At 45.1% G+C, this 20,128-nt stretch overlaps 1 protein-coding gene across 2 annotated transcripts in view; it reads left to right on the top strand.

The window, feature by feature from the left end:
- Nrsn1 (neurensin 1) overlaps positions 1-14,378 on the top strand; it is a 17,731-nt gene extending 3,353 nt beyond the window's left edge. Inside the window, exons 3-5 of one of the 2 annotated variants that reach the window (XM_008847101.3) lie at positions 3,441-3,640; positions 5,536-5,732; positions 12,683-14,378. In XM_008847101.3, coding sequence (XP_008845323.1) covers positions 3,580-3,640; positions 5,536-5,732; positions 12,683-13,081 — 657 coding nt within the window. In that variant the 5' untranslated portion in view covers positions 3,441-3,579 and the 3' untranslated portion in view covers positions 13,082-14,378. The remainder of the gene's footprint in view (positions 1-3,440; positions 3,641-5,535; positions 5,733-12,682) is intronic. The other variant, XM_008847102.3, reaches the window with a different exon arrangement.
- Positions 14,379-20,128: the final 5,750 nt, after the last annotated feature.

The following is a 20,128-nucleotide window of genomic DNA, read 5'->3' as shown; positions in this document are numbered from 1 at the left end:
TAGATGATATGTAGATGATTGATAGATGATAGAAGATAGATAGATAGATAGATGATATGTAGATGATTGATAGATAGATGATAGAAGATAGATAGATAGATAGATAGATGATAGGTGATATGTAGATGATTGATAGATAGATGATAGAAGATAGATAGATAGATAGATATGTAGATGATTGATAGATAGATGATAGAAGATAGATAGATAGATAGATAGATGATAGATGACAGAGAAATGAATGATAAAGATGTAGTTAGCCATATAAATACGTATCTTGAAGGATTCGAGCAGTTGATAATGAGCAAGCTAATTACATATCATCACTCCTTTTCTAAATTATAAAAGTGACTGCCAATACACTGACACAGAGAGTATTAAAAAAACTCATTATATAAAGCCATGATCTCTGTGATTGTTCCAGAAAAATAAAGTATCCCTGAAATGATCCATTGGTAGAAACCCATTTCAAGTTTTATGGTCACGCTGATTCAAGAATGCTTAACTTCAAAGTGGTAAAGCTCTTAGCAGGCTTTCCTGTGTGCACTGTGAATCTGATGGAGTCTTTTAAGGAAAGTGACCTTTGGGTTGGTTCTGAGTAAGTGGTCTCAGTGGCCTGTGTGCCTATACCTTGCCTCTTACAGCCCTGGCCCTGTGGAAAGAGACTCTAATGGGACTGCCACTTTCATTAGCTTGGGATTATTTTGAGGGAGAATTAAAATGCATGAAAACTTGAGTGATATTTCCAAGTGAATAAACAGAACAGGGCCTGAGCCTAGCCCCAAACTGACTCACAAAGAGCCATGGGAAAACACTCAGCCACTTTGTGCCTCTGTTTGCTGCCTCTTGTCTCTCAAGCAGACCATGAAGATAAACAGCGTAGAGCCTGTGATGTTCTCAGAGTTTCATGAGGCATAAAGACTTATTTCTGCTTCCACAGCTATGAGCATTGTTAAAGTAAAATGAAAAATAACTGCATAGAGTAGTCTGAAACTCAAATTCCCAGCAATGGATTCCACAGAACGTGGGCCACATGAGCACAACAGTGCACGTGAGGGACTGTGCCTACTGAGGGATTTCCCAGGGATTCTCAACATCTTTATTCTTACCTGTTGTAAATGCAACACAAAGTCCACTTTGTTGATTCATTGCTTCCTGAGAGTATATCTCTGTCAGCCAAGGTCCATCCAAGACACACAGTGCCCCACTCAGCCTGGTGGTCATGACCTCACAGGTGCTGGGCATGTGTTAAGGCTCTAAAAATACTGAAAGAAAGTGAAAAATGAATCCAGCCAAGCCCATGTAAAACTCTAAGCCAGGAAGTTTCAAAGCACTAGAGATTAGAGTGGGCTCAGGAAAAGAACATCCTTGCCCTCATAGAACTGTCAGGTGTAGAGCCTACCAGGTCATACAATAAAACCACATATAGAGGATAAGATAGGATGTGTGCGGTGAATAAACCTGGACAAAAGGACAGAGTTGATGCTCAGATTTGCCAACTGTAGAAAGACCTCAAGAGAACTCAGCAGCAGTAGCATTACTCCTACCGGTCTCTGAGGTATCCTGGCTTCTATGCCGTGTTAAGGATGGAATATTTATTTGATATATAATAGTTACGTGCAATTGAGCTAGCTGTTGAAGATGGTTAATAGGAAGAGGAAAGTCATGGCTGGTCCTCACTTGTCAGCATCTGGTGTCCTTCAGGGAGAACAGAAACAACGCCCCCCACCTCCTGCATCAAAGTGAGCAACACCATGTTCAGCCCCCAGGGATGGGATACCTTCAGGGACCCATCACGATTGCAGACAGGGGTGTAGCTCAGTTGGTAGCTTCATATGCTTGAGACCTTGGGTTTCATCTCCAGCACTGCACAGACCAGGTATGATGCAGCAAGCCTGTAATCCCAGCACGTGTGAAGTGGAGGCAGAGGGATCAGGAGTTCAAGGCCAGTCTCTACTACATCGAGAGCTCAAGGTCAGCCTGGACTAGAGACCTTGTCTACATTTTTTTTAAAGAGGCTTCACTAGAGTATCTACAAGGTACATACCACCAGGGGCCGAATCAGTAAACTCAGTTGTTTGTCTAACAAAAAGTGAATACTCGTTCGGCAGATTTGTAGCCAAAAAGTCCTGGAAAAATACATCTGGAAGAAATTAAAGGTCAGTCTGGTCCAACCATCTCATTATAAGGATGGTAAAACCGCAGCCCACAGAGTAATGAACTTCTCTAGGGTCTCGTGATCAGGAAGTTGTCTATCAGAAACAAGTGTCTGAGACCATCCTCTGTTCTGTGAGGTTAGCACCAGATAGGCCACTGGTCTGTTCATGCTCTGTGCTCTTGGGGGATGAAGTAAGACTCCTCAAGATTCCTCTTCTGGAGGGAGACTCTCCAGTGACCTACACTAAGTTAGAGTACAAGCTCAGGCTCAACACAGTTGTGTTCTGACACTTTCTCTTTCTGATCGTTTTACTCATATTGGTTTTAGCAAAGTTGATCTGTCCAGTTTTACACAGAAGAAACACTAACATAGTGTGCTGGGCAGGGAAGGAGTAGATCAGAGCTCAGTCCTGAGAATGAACCAGGTCAGCAATGAGAAAAGCAGCTTTTCCAGTGCTGTAAGGAACATTTCCACTCCGCTGTGTCTGGGTTTGTCCTTTCTCCTTGTTAAAGGCTCTGAGGCTCTGTAGGAAGCCTGAAAAATATATAAAATATTAAGGTAAGTTGTTCTGACTATGCAAGTCTATGATTCAGCCCAAGCTCCTGCACATTGTAGTAACTGTCATCTTTTGTCTCCTCCTTGACTCACGGCGTAACCTTTAGCAAGATGATTCTTCTATACCTCAGCTTCCTCAGTGACAAAGCAGAGCTAGTAATACCAATCCCATCCTCCCTTGACTAAAAATTTTTATTAGAGTATATTCAAAGAAGGTGACTCTAAAATTGTTCTACATACATGTCACTGGTAATAGGTTCTTATAAATCATCATCATTGTATAAGCGTTAAGTAGAAGGCACCGAGAGATCATCCTAGCACTTAAGATGTAAAAATTAGGTAACATGTTTCTAGTCCATCAATCTTTGCTGCTGTCATCAAACAACTGCATTCTAAAACCTTGTCTTATGAAATCCCTCGGAACATCTAAAGAGTTTTTGTTGTTGTTGTTGTTGTTGTTAATGCTTACCTTTGACTTTTCTGAACTATTCTCCTGAGTGGTTTCTTTAGAGGTACCTGGTCCAGGACCAAGGAAGTACACAGCCCCAACAGTAACTGGTCAGAACATAGACACATGAGGTGACAGGCCATGAATACATCTACCTATGCCATTTCTCTGACACCAGGAACATATTTACCTGTATTTGACTATATTGTCTAACTAAATCCATCTGAAGCTAAGAGCCCTTGCTTAAGAGATGTTCCTACGGGTTCTCTTTGTTCCCAGAGGACCGTTCCTAACTGTTGCCACAGCCTCATTTATCAGTGTTGGCTATTTTACGTGTTGCTGGAACAAGATACTGACGGAAACAACTTACGTAAGCAAAGGGGTTGTTTTGGATCACAGTTCTAGGCTGTGACCCGTCATGGCAGCCGGAGCACCAGGCAGCTGGTCACACTGCATCTCCAGTCAGGAAGAAGAGGCAAGTGAGTACTAGCCCTTGGCCCTTTCTGTCCTCTTTTACTCACCCACAATTAGGGTGCATCCTCCCACATCAACTAGTCTAATCTAGAACACCCACCCACACACACACACACGAGCATGCCCACAGGTTAGTTTCCATGGTGATTCTAAATTTCATCAAGTTGATAATCAAGATAACCCTCACACTGTCAAACCAAAGTAAGCGACTGCATGGAGACCAATCAGAACTACAGACAAATTTCTCTTACAGACATTTATGGCTGGCTCCTTGATAAATGATTAGAAACATTTAATTTGTCTTTCTTGGCCTGGATTACAGCATAATTTAAGATTTCTTTGAGAAAACTTTTCCAATGAGAAAATAACTTGGTGTATTATGCCTCACTTTGTCATACACAGACCAGGTCCCCAGAAGAAAACAATGTGGAGAGTAACTAAAAGTACCGAGTATGCCTCGTTCCTAGCAGCCTGTCTGCTTAAACAAGACCAGAAAAGTCAACAGAGGAGAACTAATAATGCCCGTACCTGCCAAAACTGCAGTCTTTTAATAATTCCTTCTCTTAAACAAAGCATGAATTGTTAACTGAATCCATATAAACTACTCTCTCTGAGGGTATCATTTACATCAAGTCAATCTTAAATTTATGTTTTATAAAGGTCACACCCCAGGCGGCTCACACATCGAAAGTTTATTTAATTTTCCTAAGTCTTATTTATACTAGACACTTTGTAGGACATAGTAAAGGGGGTAAGTCTACTGTCTACATTACAGATTCAGCACCCACATGGACAGATGCATCCTCAAGCAATCACTGAAGTATCCACAAATAACCACAGAAATACATGGCGTTAGAACTAGTGAGGTATAAGTTAACGGCCCCGCCAATTGTGATTAAGAAAGCATGAGGTGCAAGTTGCTCAGCAGCTTTCTAACGAAGCTTTCAAACAACGTGGCCATCAGTTAAAATGTCAGAGGAAGACACGAGATCTGAAGGCCAAATTTCAAACCCCTAAGACAAATACTGTGCCCATTCCACAAAGGAATGAACCTAAGACTCTAGGACAATCGAAGACAAATCCCACCTGTAGCTGGTGACGGTGCCTGTCCGACCCTTTAACACAGAAGAGTGAAATCACCGATTTTTTAATTATTTTTATTTTATGTGTAAGCACATATTGCCTGCATGTAGGTATGTGTACCCGTGTCATGCAATGCCCAAGGAGGACAGAAGAGGCTGCCGTGTCAGATTCCCTGGGACTGAAGTTACGGACAGTTGTTAGCTTCCATGTGGGTGCTGGGATTTGAACCCAGGTCTTCTACAAGAACAGTCAGGGTTCTTAACCTCTGAGCCATTTCTCCAGACCCTAAAACCACTGATCTTACAGGTTACAGAGCTTCTATCAAGGCAGTGAAAACCTCAGTGCCTACACTGCCCTTCTCATGTGCCACACGCGCATGCATGTGTGTCTGTTTGTATTCTTTGAGACAGGGTCTCCCCGTAGCCCCAGCTGGCCTGGACTCACTATGGAGACCAGGCTGGCCTCAATCTCACAGAGATCCGCCTGCCTCTGCCTCCCAAGTGTTGGGAATAAAGGCGTGCGCCACCATGCCCAGCTCATGCTTATATTCTTGTTTAATTTACGTGACTTGTGCTGTTATGTCACCTTTCTTTTATGAACAACCCATTCTAGCCATTGAATACTGGGGATTATTTTACAGTCAACAGAAAATAAAAGCAGCTGGTAAGGAAAATGGGTCTTTAACGAGCCTCCCCCATGAAGAGAATTGTTTAAATAGGCTGGCATGACTCAGCCCGCTCATGGCCTTTAAATGACATGTTTGATCCTAAAGCTGGATCAGTCTGTGGACTGACCTTTGTGGGCGCTGTCATTCCAGCTGGGAAGATGGCTTCTTGCAGCAACATCTGTGGGTCCAAGCAAGCCCAGGCTGACACCGAGGGTGGGCACCAGCGCTATGGTGTGCGGTCCTATCTGCACCAATTTTACGAGGACTGCACCTCTTCCATCTGGGAGAATGAGGATGATTTCCAGATCCAGAGATCGCCTAACAGGTGGAGCTCGGTACTCTGGAAGGTAAGGAGACAGGCAACAGAAAACAGTATTGGAACTGCAGGAGGTTTGATGTCCTCTCTGTGCTTTACTGTGACATTCAATACATCATTCTTCCCTTAGGAAAGAGACTGTAAAATCTGGTCTCTAAATACTGAATAATCATTGATGAGGAGGCTGAGCAGGAGCAGCACAAGCACCAGGATGATTAGTGGTCTTGCTAGTTATTAATCTGCCACTAGCTGTTATTCATATACCAAACACTACGTTCTTTCAGCCTCTCTGACAGGCTAGATTGGTATCTGAGTTGAAAATATCCCCCACAGGCTTGTGCCCTTGACCATTTCCAGCCATTTCCAACTGGTGGCGCTGTTTGGGGAGGTTGTGGCTCTGTTAGCAGGTGGGGCCTCACTGGAGGAAGTGGGTCCCTGGAGGGCCGTTAGGTTTATAGCCTGTTCCTGCTTCCCATCCTTTCTGTTCTTCCTCATCTGCCTAGATGGAAGCAAGTCTCTGCTACCACAGCCAGGAGCTGTCCTTCCCCAACTATGACTGATTGTTCCCCCTCAAACCATGCGCCAAAATAGTTCCTTCCTCACTCAGTTGCTGCTTATAGGAATTTTATCCTTGAGAAAATTAACTAGTACAGTATCATGTGACAGATTAGAATAATTATTTAAAAATCATTAAGTGTTGAGCAAGACTCACTGCTGAAATATGACCCAGGGGCCAGAACATCGGCTCTGTCTTCACCATATACAGGATCATGAGGCTGTTGAAGAGGCTTCATTAGAAAATGCATGCACTGTCTAAGCAATACTTAGTGAGCACTGATAATAGTAAAGAGAGGTTGAGGGGCTGGAAATGTAAACAGAAAACAAGAAAGTCCTGGCCCCAAGAAGCTCATAGCCCACCCCTGAAGCACGTCCCCACACACAGCCCCTAACAGCATGGCACCTGTCATCTGAACAAGAGGACAGAGGTGATGGGGGAGCAATGTTTCCTGAAATCCCAGCAAACACAGGCGTTTTTCTAGATGAGGATCTTTCTGAGTTGGGAACATAGCAGGTCCCAGAGTTCTGAAATAGAGGAAGAGATCCAGTCTGGACGTGGAACTAGAAAAGGGGCAAAGAATCCAGAAAAATAACAAGGCACAGATGGTCTCTGTGCCTTCCCCTAAACCATGTGGAAGGTATGGGCCTTTATCTCAAGAAATATGGGGGCCCACCTGCAGAAGTCAAGCAGGGTGATGACTCCAGGACAATACTGACCGGTGTCTTCCTGGCTACTGTACAGAAAATAGACTATAGGGCAACACACATGGAAGCAGCTAATGAATTCAGAAACTAGCAAAGTGCATGGTGATGATGGTGGTGGCCTAGAGCAGGACTATGCCAGAGAAGATGGCTTAAAACAGTCCATCTCAGCATAAAGTCTAAGGGCCAAGCTGTCAAAATAGTCTAACTAGAAGAAGCCATCATAAAGGACCGCGGACCCTCAGCCTCAGCTTGAGTGGTGGACGGTGTCACGACTTACTTGGATAGAGGGCACTGGCAGAGGGGGGGCGCTCAGGTAGAAACCATGAGTGTGACTTCAGCTGTGTCACACTAAAGGTGACTATCAGACACCAGTAGAGATCTCAAGAGGCCTCAGCTGGTGGATTTGGGGTTGTTCACACATAGAACACACAGAAGGTACCAGCTTGAGATGACCTGGGAAAAGACCATGGGTACTGGAATGATCCAGTGCTTAGAAGTAGAAGAAGAGAGGGAGATTTGGGGAAGGAGACAGAGAAGATGCCCCCTCAGATGACATCTAGGGTGTCCATCAGCCCCAACACTCTGTGCTTATTCCAAAAGATCCCACAAGTTTTGACCCTGACTTTGACTTAAACGTGCAATGTATTAGTAGTGTAGTGGAGCAAGTGATTATGAGCATGGATTTTGGCCTGAGACTCCATGAGCTCCAATCCCTGTGCCTCCGTTTCATACTTCTGTAACTTTGGGTAGTGACACTTCACCACATAAATGCTATAAGACTTAAATGAGACAATATTTAGAAAAAGCATAAAATAATGACTATGGAAGATTCAATAAGCCTCAGCAATCTCAGCAGCCATTACTGCACACGGAATAGAATACTGAGTTCTGAAATGGAAACTCAGTGAGTAACGACCGGGTAAATAGTTGTTAATATTGATGGCCCAAGACCTGTGCTTTTAAAATCATACTAACGTCACTAATTCGTACTAGAGTTAGACAATCCAGCATCTTTGCTCTGTAGAAATCTCAGTGAGATGAATCCTAACTGCCCATGAACTATGTAGTCAAGCCTCGTACAGCTTCTATTGAAATGGCCTCCTTCCTTCCCCTCAGGTCTCTACCTCCTTCTCTCCTCTTTCCTCCTCATTTTTCTCTACATACATTTATATGTGTACATTCAATTTATGTTTCCAATATCTTTAAATACTGCTGACATATAGAACATTCAAGCATTCATGTAGATCCAAAGCATTGATATGTGATTTGTGAACTGCAAGACCAGTAAATAATACACAATTGTGGATTTAAAATAGAGAACTCCTAGTAAACCACCAGCCTCATTCAGATTTTAATATTTTCTCCTTCTGTCTTACACAAGTAAGATACAGTAAACTTGGTTCCCTGCTGCGCTAGGGCCCTTCTTGGGGAAACATGCAAAAGTCCAGGGCTTCATAGAGGCCGTGTTCCAATAAAATCCTTCATGCAGAAGCCTGGTGTCGGCCTGCATAGCCTGGGGAGTCTGTGTTGGAGACTTCAGCTCTACCCAAGCCAGACTGTCAGTGCTCAGTGCCCAGGGTTTGCTGAGAAAACAGCAGCTGCCCTCAGGGCAGATGAAGGAGAAAAATCAAGTGTCTCACTCCCGATGAGATCCTGAATGATCTCCATCCCAGATGGCTCCATCCTGCCCACGCCGCCCGCCCGATGTCCCATTACCCCGCCCCCCTCGGCCTAGCTGGGTCTGGTCTCCAGCAGTTAGTACTGCCTTCTCTGCCAGAACAGCTGTGTTGCAGTGGCTTTGGCTCTGCCTACAGGCTTGGCACACGCTGCGAATTCAGACTTCACCAGCACACAGGGAAACAAGGAAAGTGACACTGGTCAAAATAACCAGTTTCTGGCTGATAGCCCTTACCAGCAGAATTTCTGGAACCCGAGGTCGCTTCCCTGGCCAACCCTGCTTTGCAGCAGCAGGAACTAGATTCTCACACATGCTCCGCACAGCTCAGGTCGGCACCAGAAATCTCGGTGCAACACTGGCCTTGCTGCCATGGGACACCTCGTCGCCTAGCAAGGTCCTTCCTGCTCTCCGCTGCGGTTGATCTCACCAGCCCACAGCCTGCGGATGCTCTGCTGGGCCTAGGTGGGAGCACTCCAGTCCTCCTCACATCAAGGCTCTGACCAGCACAGCAGTGCTCCCTTAGACCAAAACTATTGAACTCACCATTGTGTCGAGACAGTCTCTATGGCACCTGATGGAATTAATCCCCAAATTTTAATTTCCTCCCAGTATTCCAACACGGTACCAGGATTCGGCTGATCTGTCACACCCGCTCTTCCCCCCCATTATGCTCCTGGGAATTTAATCTTGTTCATTCACTGCTCCTCCATGCCACCTTCACAAACTCTCCCCCTCTGTCTTAACATGTCTACAGTCCTTGTCTGGACACACCTCTTGGAGGCTCTCCCAACACCTACACTCATGACACCCTCAGAATGCTTACAGATGGTCATCTCTGACTCTCCCCTCCTCTCCCCTCAGAGATTCTAATGGAAACAGGAAAGAGAGAAAGCTCTGTCTGGGCACTCACTCTCCAGGTCTGACAGAGCGGGACTTGGCCATCTGCGGGCCACAGTTTCCTTTTAGTTTCTGGGTGATTCTCCAAAAATGGATTTTTCCTCATGCTCAGCTCAGGAGCAGGCTGCAGGAAGATCAGTCCCCAGCTCCACATTCAGTAGGCTGAGACTGGCTTTCCTGAGAGTCAGCCTGGAGTGGGAGCTTCGGGGAAGCCAAGGAGACACAAGACAGGGATGCTGCCTCCGTTCCTCGGGAGCCGAGAGACCAAGGCAGACACTTCGATGCCCTTGGCTTCTGAGGCTCGGTGCCAGCTCCTCCAGAGGGAGGTAATTTGGTGACAAATTGTCCCCACGGATATTTAAGTTAATTTAGGCTGTGCATTCAGAATTTTCCAATGTGAGCCATTTTTGAAGTTATAAATAATGGTTAGTCTCTGAAGGTGAATTTACTTACCATCATTTTTAGCAATCTAAAATACTATTTTACACTCAGTTTTCCTGCGGTACTGATTTCTTGTACAGAAAAGCTTCCTGTTTTTTTTGGGTATTATACTGACTTCTGGTTTTCAGTTCCTTCATATATTATATCAAGGAAAATTTGCCCTTATATAGTAGCTAAAACTCTTTTGAAATTAAAATTTTTAAAAATAGAAAATAGGGTTGGGGATTTAGCTCAGTGATAGAGTGCTTGCCTAGCAAGCACAAGGCCCTGAGTTCAGTCCTCAGCTCTGAAAAAAAAAATAGAAAATACGCAAAATGTCAATTAGTGCAATATTACAGGCCTAAGAAAAGGGGAGGGGGCCACACAGATCTGGAGTATAATTTGTTATACCACTTGCTATCTACAGAAACTTGAAATTCATTTCTTCAACCCTGCAAGCCTCAGTTTCCACTAGCTGAGCATGAAAATATCTACTTCTGTGACTATTAAACGAAACAGCATCTACCACGCCTAGGCCGCAGCAGACGCTCAAATAGTACTCTTGCAACAGTCATGGGCTCTGAGTATATTATGCTTCGATTAGCCACGCCTCCTCAAGTAATGTATTACCCCTAACAGTCAACAAATAAATGCACACACTTTAACTAGTCGAGATTAGCCAGTCATGGTGGCACATGCCTTTAATCCCAGCACTTGGAAGGCAGAGGCAGGAAGATCTGTGAGATCAAGGCCTGGTCTACATAGTGAGTTCCAGGCTATCTAGGGATACAGTAAACCCTGTCTCTCTCTCTCTCTCTCTCTCTCTCTCTCTATATATATATATATATATATATATATACACACACACTCAAGATTCAGCGGGGTGGTGGGGTTAAATATTTGTTTTTTCCCCAACCTTGTTACTCTAACTTAAAGCAGTTAGGAACAGAGAATGAAAAAAATGATCTTTTAAAAGTGGATAGCTGTGTTCACTGTTCCTTCTTCCAAGTGGTGGACAACTGTTTTAACACTTAAGCAACATAGCCAACAACTGTACAAGTGATTTGTTTTCAGGTAATAATAGTAACTACTTATTGCAATGTATTAGTCAAACACAAGGGTGAGTGCTTTTAAGTACGATCATACTTAAATCTTCACAGCTGCATAAGGAAGGTACGATGATCATCTGTCATGATGTAAGGTAGGAAATAGCTGGTAAGAATATTTTAAGTAACTTTGCCCCTATGATTCCAGTACAAGAGGCAAGGCTGGAGCCCTAGGCCAAATCCTCTCATCAAAGCATGTGGGCTCCATTCACCACTGGGTGGGTCACGTTGCCTCTCCAGTGCTGTACTGGCAAATTTTCATTGTCAAGTTGATTGCATTAAGAAAGGCCCAGGACACTAGGGAAGCATGCATTTGGATATCTACATAGATATTTCCACAGAGAATTTACTGAATGAGGCCCTCCCTGGATGAGGCAGACACCGTCCCATGAGCTGTGGTCCTAGATGACAAGAGGGAAAAGGGAGAAAGCAGCCAGCTGCCACCATTCCCCTGCCCCTGCTTCCTGACCTGGAGAGATGTGAGCAAACAGCCTCACATTCCCGCTGCCACGGAGCAGCCCCAGCCCCTTCTTTCCCACCATGTTCGACTGTATCTCTTTAAATCACACACCCAAGTGAATCCTTCCTTACGTTGCCTTTGCCAGGTTACAGCAGTGACGGAGGACTGTCACACAGCTCTGCTGTGTTCCAGGAGGCCTTGCCCAAGACACTGTGCCTTCCGTTGCTACTCTAAACATGTTGGCATCTGCACATGTGCAGCTCACACAGTTACACGAGAGGTGATGCAGCACGGGTCTGGGGTCAGACCTATGGCTTCCACACACTGCCTCTTTAGCTAGTGACTTACCCTCTGGAGGCTCCACGTCTTTAACTGGCAACTTTAACTGGTATGAGCCTTCCCTGCTTACTTTAAAAAGACATCACCAGCATTGATAAGAGCTGTCACTGTCCCCGGGCCCCAGCCACCAGGAACAGATCTGTCTATTCATGTTGGGTTTGTCACGAGTTACAGTGAAGAAAATGCCACCATGGGCACTCGGCAGGCGGGAGTGAGGAAAAGTGATGATGTGGCTTTGGTTGGGGAGTTCACAAAGGGTCTACAGAAGTGAGAGAGCGCTCTGGATCTCTGAGTTATTAACAGCTACTCCTATTGGCCAGCGGGAGACGGGGAGGTATTTCTCATTCTGTGTCCTGCCTTGTTTGGTGTGTGCTACGACAGACTCATAATGCCTCCCACTCTATCACAGTCACAGAATAAGATTGTCTGAGCTGACACTGTGTAGTATGAACTCCTGGCAGCCTCGGTGACATCGAGGCCAAGGAGAGAGAGTTAAGGCCAGCCCCTGGTAGTCTTGGTGACACTGAGGCTAGGGGAGAGTCAGGAGCCCCTGGCATCAGGACATCAGAGCAGCCTCCCCCTTCCCCAACACCAAGTGAGGTGATGTGAGCAAAAGCAGTTTCTTCTTCAACTTGTACACACAGAAAACAGTCAAGAGCTGGCACTGTGCTTCTGGCTGCTGTTAAAAGCAGAAAGGTCTTCCTTTCAACTTACATTTTAACTAGAAAATTAAGTCCTTTTCTCATGCAGATCGGGGGTCACTGGCATAGGCTCTGAAGGAGAATCGGTGCCTCCCACTCTCTGTTCTGTCTCTCTAGGTCGGACTCATCTCAGGCACCGTCTTTGTGATTCTCGGGTTAACTGTCCTGGCAGTGGGCTTTCTTGTGCCTCCCAAAATCGAAGCCTTTGGCGAAGCCGATTTCGTGGTAGTCGACACACATGCTGTGCAGTTCAACGGTGCCCTCGACACGTGCAAGCTGGCGGGGGCTGTGCTCTTCTGCATTGGGGGCACATCCATGGCGGGGTGCCTTCTGATGTCTGTGTTTGCCAAGAACTACTCCAAAGAAGAGAAGTTCCTTCAGCAGAAGTTCAAAGAGCGGATCGCAGACATCAAGGCCCACACCCAGCCTGTTACTAAAGCTCCAGGCCCAGGGGATACCAAGATCCCAGTCACTTTGTCCAGGATTCAAAACGTACAGCCTCTATCAGCCACCTGAAATGTTTCCCACCTCAGTCCTCCTCTCTCTGATTCACGCGCATCATCGTTAACAAACATAGCCAGTTTCTGAAGTGATAAGCATTTGGCAGTGACCCATTCCTAGACCTATGTTGAGCTGGGCACAATGTCGTGCTGCCTCAGTTCAGGTGACAGTGAATGTCACACATCAACCTGTGCCCTGCTGCAGACGGCTTCAGGGAGCCCCTCTGGAGCTCCTGTGTCAGATAGCGTGACTTTGTGTTATTTTCTGTGTACTTGAATGCACTGAGTGCTTTAGGCCAGCCTACCAATGGTCAAAGTGATCCACTTCGTTTTCTAGGTTTTTCTGGTCCTTCTTTGTGGTGCTGTCTCTCATGGCTGTCCCTGTGCGATTCCATCATGTGCTCATGGAAGCATTAGTCTTTTAATCATGTCCTAACATGAAAGTCCTAAGCCTGGGTACAAATGTGTCAGCGTTCCACACCAACCTTGTTGTTCCCTCCACATTTTTTCCTTATCACTTAAAAAGGTAACCTTGCCCATTTTAGAATCTTGGTTAGGAAAACAGTAATGTTAGGGGTATGTGTTTATGCAGCATCTGAAGACACCCCAAAGCTGGGAAACTTGAGTTCTGACCTTTAACTTTGTCACGACTTTGTAGAAATCATTTGTTCCCTGGGCCTCCGTTTCCCCACCTATACAATGAGGATCTAAGGACCATCCCTGCCTAAGGACCCAGGGTTCTTGTTCATTAATGTGCCATTTAATCACTTCCCTGAAGATGTTTATGATGGTCTTGTTGGGGTTTTTTCAGAACTGAACTCCAAGAACGTCCCCGACTCTGTAGACGTTACAGTGTTTACCCTTAAATATCCAACCCCAGCGGTTTAGGCGAGGCTGTCCTATTTTTATAAAGACAAGAATAAACCACCCTCAAATAAGAAAGCCCTGGGTCAATGTTAACCTAAAAAGTGTTTTCATCCCCGCACATAAGGGGACACCAAGATCCCGGTCACTGTTTCCAACAACGTTGGCCCCTCGTTCCTTGCACTTTAATCTGCAGATTTAAATTAGACTAAAGGAAAATGAATCATGTGTCCTTGCGGTCTCTCAGAAGGTGTGTCACCTTAGAGTTTTGTCATTACATGCATACATGTGTTCCTCCTCCACTGGAGACCTAAGTGAACGAGCACCAGAACTGTCTGTGTCACTTCGCCAGTGTGGCTCTTTCCAACATGTAATTTTCCATGCTGAGGCTGAAGAGGCACTGATGTCTCCCTGACTAAATGGAAGAATAAATGAGGCAATTAGTGGTCCTTGTGTGCAGTGTTCATTTTACATCCTGCAGCACAACACATAAGACAGTCGGTGTCCTCAGCAGGGTTTAGCCACCAGGTTTTGGAGAAATTGTTCTGGTTTCTTTGGGTTCTCTGCCTTCACGTGTAAATAGCACTTTAATTTTATTCTTGGGGACCTTATGCAAGGTCCCCAAACGTCTGTGCTGAGCAGCTGGCCTGGACACTATGCTCGCTTCTGTACAATGCATCTTGGAGAATGAGGCTTGACTTTGAAAAGCCCCAAGAATGAAAGATAGTGGGCGGTGGGTCTTGGGAGCTTACGGATTCAGGAATGGGAGTAACTGAGTCTCAAAGAAAGACTTGAAGTCACAAGGGATGAAACAGAAGCTGCATGTGATGAGCCATCTGGCACCCCTGTTCCTGTTGTGCCCTGGCTCTGGAAGTCAGTACTGATAAGCACCCTCCCAGTCCACGAGGCAGGCCTGTAGAGGTCTCCATAGGCGAGAACCAGGGCCAAATCACATCAGAGATACATGCAAGCTCTATGCAGTCTGTGGGTGGGAGTCAGCAGACTGAAGGTTTTTAAAGCTAGTCTGGGCCAGCATAGTAAATACCAATGTCTGAGAGCTCAATCATGGCCGACTGCTTCTTCCCTTCCACACTGGACTTCTAATACCATGTGACCTCACCCTGTCCCTGTGGCTGTGGAGGGAAGTGGGGAACAAGAGGTGGAGACTGAACAGCACTGGAATGCATTCTGGCCTGGATATCATATGAGCACAGGAACTGGGAGCCAATGGCAGGCTTAGAAAACATGGTGTCCCCGGGCAGAAATCCCCAGCTCAGCCCGGATCCATGACTCAGCCTCCCCACTACTGGGGCTCTCCTTGTGCTGCATCCATCTTGTGATGCTCTGTATGGTTAGAAAATGCTAAAGACAGCCTGTCTTCCTAACCCTCCCATTCAGTAGACAAAGATCCACAGTCAATTGACTTCTAACCTGGAGTGACACAATTTTTCATTCAATTATTTGAGTCCTGTCACCACCTTATTCAGGGAAACATTTTTATGTGTTCTTACCATTTCCAATTTGTCTATACCATCTCCTTTTTTAAATTATTAGTTAGTATTTTTATTTTTATTTTATGTGCATGAGTGTATTACCTGAATGTATGTAGGTGCACCCATGTCCTGCAATATCCATGGAGGTCAGAAGAGGGCGTCAGATCCCCTGGAACTGGAGTTATGGATGGTTGTTAGCTGCCATGTGGGTACTGGGAATCGAACCCAGGTCCTCTGCAAGGCAGTCAATGCTCTTAACCGCTGAGCCATCTCTCCAGCTCCCTATGCAGTCTCTTAAATGGTGATCTGTCCTGCTCCAAGTTTTTACCAATGATAGATATTAAAGGTCCCCTAACCTCATTAACAATGTGACTTTGTACCCAAGGCCTCCAGCAGGATGGTGACAGCCAGGGAGACTGTGTGAGGAGCACCTTCCTGTGCTGGCCCACCTGGCCTTCTGAGACCTCGTCCAGCCATTCTCCTATTTTGTTCTGGCAAATGCTGTGGAATCCTGTCACTCAGCCCCACCCTCTTCCCACAAGCCTGCATTCTCAGACAATTCCACCTCCACCAACAATACTATTTTCCCAGAAGTCATTAACGCTCCTTCTCTGGTTAGAGAGCTCATTATTTAAGACCACACCAAGAAATGTCAGCAGCAGTAATCAGATCTAGGGAGAGGTAGGTTTGGGGGGTTTTGTATGTATTCATTTAATTCTCATAAAAACTTCATGAAGTCTGGGGCTGGAAAGATGGCTCAGCACTTAAGAGCTTCTCTGGCAGCGGACCCAGGTTCGATTCCCAACACCCACATGGTGGCTAACAACCATCCATAACTCCAGTTCCAGGGAAATCCAATGCCCTCTTCTGACTTCTGTGGGCATTGCTCAACATGGACACACTCACATACATGCAGGCAATACACTAAAAAATAAAACAACTTCATGAGGTCATGACTATTATCATAGGTCCATTTTATAGAAGAAGCAGGAAAAAAGAAGCTAATTCCAACAAGGAAAACATGTCAGTGGCTGTTGTGGTGTGATCTTAAAGTGCCCACCACAGGCTCATGTGTTTGGACCTTCAGTCCCCAGCTGGAGGTGCTGGTTCTGTGACACTGTTCATAGGGAAACATAAACAAGAGTCCACTCACCTCAGATGCATGAGAGACCAAAGGATACCACCAAAGTCCAACTGGAGAACCAGTGAGTTTGGAGGGGTTGGTTAGAAGAGTGTGGGTTAGGAGTTGCTTACAGAAATGACTCAGACACAGCTGCATCACCCAAAGTCCACTTCAGTGTGGGAGATGGCTCATGAGGGGGGACATCTGGAGTGCACTGTACAACCTGCAAACAGCTCAGCTGTTGCAGGAAGATCAGGCAGGACAGGAGTGTACATGAAGCAGCTTTTTTTTATTTAGGCTGCAACCTGGATCAGCAGCGAGCTCAAACCTCAAATCTAGACCCTGAAGGAAAGCAGCATGTACCTTTTAGACCTCGGACATTGGGTTATAGTGAGAAGGAAACTTACATGTTGATCAGCTATCAGTACAGTCTCAAAATTATAATTACTATTATAAATTTGGAAAGGAAATAAATGTTTTTTTAAAAAAAATCCTCTATCTGAAAATCAATGCAGAAGTCTCAGTCTCAGACAAAGAGATCTGAGGGAGTTTCATCAGTTCAAGGCACATGGTTCCAGCTAGCTGTGTTTGCACTTTAACCACAAACTTTTCTGTTGAAACTTTGCTGACAGAAATGGAGAAAACAATGATTAAATCCATATTTTCCTTAATATTTCATTAGGCTCTATATCACAACAGGTTGGAGAGTGTCTCTTTCAGGCAGCTCAGCTGGTCCAAGCCTCTTCCAGCAGCTTGGCTGGTCTGAAAGTCTGCTTGGTGATTCAGCTGGCATGAGGGACTCTCTGAAATCCCTTCTGTTTATATAAGCTTGGGGAGAGAGACACCTAGTAAATCTGGTCTGTTTCAGGGACTTCCTGAAGCTATTGAGTGGTTCAGTTCCTGAGCTTAACAGGCTTCCCTGTGGGATGGAATGCTCCACCTCCTTTCTAGAACATTCCGTGTCTTAACAACTTCCCTCCAAGATGGAAGGTTTTAATTTGGAGGAAACTGCCACACAACAGAAGGTTGTGGAACCACAAGGATGTGGAAAGGGTCACTAGGGACAAGTCTTAACGTTTTCTACCCCAGCTCCACTTCATGTCCCTCCTTTGTTTCCTGGCAGTAGACACAATGTGACCAGCTGTCTCATGCCCTCTCAGCCATGCCTTCCTTGGCATCCTGGGCCATATCCATTCTCAAACTGTAAGAGTAAACCCTTCAGTCCTCGGTGCTTCCTGTCAGGTACTGAGAAAGATAAACAACACACTGCAGAGCAGACTTGGCTCAGGCAGGCCAGTGCCCTTTCCTGCCTCTAGAACTCCATGTTTTCTCTCTCATTTCCTACCATCTGTCTTCCTCTCTCTTCCTGTCTTTCACACACGCACACACACACACACACCCTAGTTCAGACTTAACGTCTCTATTACAATGACTTCTTGACGCAATGCTTTTGTACATTAAGCAAGACAGCTGTCTGGGTGCTAAGTTCTTATCTTCATGAGTGGCAAAATCTCAGAAGCAAATACATAAATGTTTTATGGGATTATTCAATGGTTATTTGAATGCAATTACTGCATTTTTGTCAAGAGCCCAGCATCGTGCTGGTCCAGGAGCTGGAAAATTGGCTCAGTGGTTAAAGAGCACTGGTTGCTCTTGCAGAGGACCCAGGTTCAGTTCCCAGCACCCCACATGGTAGCTAACAACCTTCCAAAACTCTAGTTACAGGTGCTCTGACACCACCTTCTTCTGACCTCCATGGGCATTGCATGGCATGGGTGCACTTACATGCATGCAGACAATACACTTATACACCTAAAAAATAATTTTAAAAAAATTTAAAAAGAGTCCAGCATTGTGCTGTTCCTATAAGAAGCAAAGGGGAGATTAGTAGCGGCACTGAGTTTCCACCGTGTGGGGGGGGATGCGTGTGTGTCCGTGCATGCCTGCATGAGTGCTTTGAAACAGCAGCCCCACTGCTCAGACTGAAGCCTAAAAGCAACCAAAACAGCTAAAGCAGGAGCAAGGTCTGAAGAAGTAATTCAGCAGGTTACTTGGCCTTTGTGGAAATGGGCACTTATAAGCCCCTCCAAGCCCACCAGTGATTGGAGGATTTGTAGCAGAGGAAGGTGGTTCTGCCGCGGCAATGTCAACCTCTGCACCCCAGCTACTTATGACATGCTCTGTGAACACCCAGAAACAAATACCAGCGTGCACAGAAAGAAGGACGAGGTTTTTGTCCCTCACAGGCTCACATACTGAATTCTTGGCAGTGGTGTCTGTGGAGGTTTAGGAAAAGAAGCCTGGCTGGAGGAAGCCAGCCACTAGGGGCGGGCTCTGAGATTTCATGGCTTTGCCTCATGTCCAGTTTCTCTCTCTGATCCCTGTGTGAGCTTGAAGATGTGAGAGCTCAGCTTCCTGCTCCAGCCATCTCTGCTGCCATGCCCTCCTGCCATGATGGATTCTTAGCTCTCTGGAACTGTAAGCCCAAGAAACTCTTCCTTCTGTAAGTTGCCTTGATCATGTTTTATCACACCAACAGAAAAGTAACTAAGACAGGGACGAGGAATGAGAGCAGAGACACAGGTATCCTTCTCACAACACTGGGGAAGGGAGACTCAGGCTGCTAGCAGCTTGCCACTACTATATCTAAAAGCAACATCCTCCAAATGGCAGCCTTACCCACTGGCACAGAGTTCCCAGTTACACTTTCCATCCCAGTAAGAGAAACAGGAAGATCTAGACCTGCCAGCCAAGATCCGAGTGGATGGGTTTCACACTAAATAAGTAGCAGGGGTCTCCTCTTCAGATAGGAAAGTGCAACTATCATGGTGGTCAGATGTCTGAGGAAAAGCAATCACCTGAGAGATTGGGGGGGGGATCAGCCCACAGGAAGAATGTGAGAAGTCACCAAGGGATTCAAAAGAGAATCAAATGAGCTTACAGGAAGAAGTTATATGACTAAGATAAAATAAAAATCTATCAAAAAGTGTCAAGTGGTTTAAAATAACAGATTAACAAAATAATAAACTGGTTTCCTAGAAAGTAAGAAACCCTCATTAAAACCAATCAAAATATGAGAAAAAGGTAAAGACGGATGGATGGATGGATGGATGGATGGATGGATGGATAGTAGATAGACAGTAGATAGATAATAGGTGATAGATAGGTGATAGATGATAGATAGACAGATAGATAGATAATAGATAGATAGATAGATAGATAGACAGATAGATAGATAGATAGATAGATGATATATAAATGATGATAGATAGATAGATGATAGATTGATAGATAAACAGATGATAGATAGATGATGGATAGATAGATCAATAGTTAGATAGAAAGATAGATGATAGATATATAGATGATAGATCAATAGATAGAAAGATAGATGATAGATAGATGATAGATAGATAGATGATTGATAGATGATAGATAGATGATAGAGAAATGGATGGATGGATGGATAAGATAGATGGTATTAAATAAAGCAGAAAAAAATAATGGAAAAAATAATAGAGAAGCAATTATTAGTAAAATATTACAAGAAAAAAATGTACAACTGTGATGTACAGAAACAAAC

This window comes from Nannospalax galili, unplaced genomic scaffold, assembly GCF_000622305.1.
Source record: "Nannospalax galili isolate Female #2095 unplaced genomic scaffold, S.galili_v1.0 scaffold503, whole genome shotgun sequence".
NCBI lineage: Eukaryota > Metazoa > Chordata > Mammalia > Rodentia > Spalacidae > Nannospalax > Nannospalax galili.
This window is presented reverse-complemented; position numbering and strand designations above follow the sequence as displayed.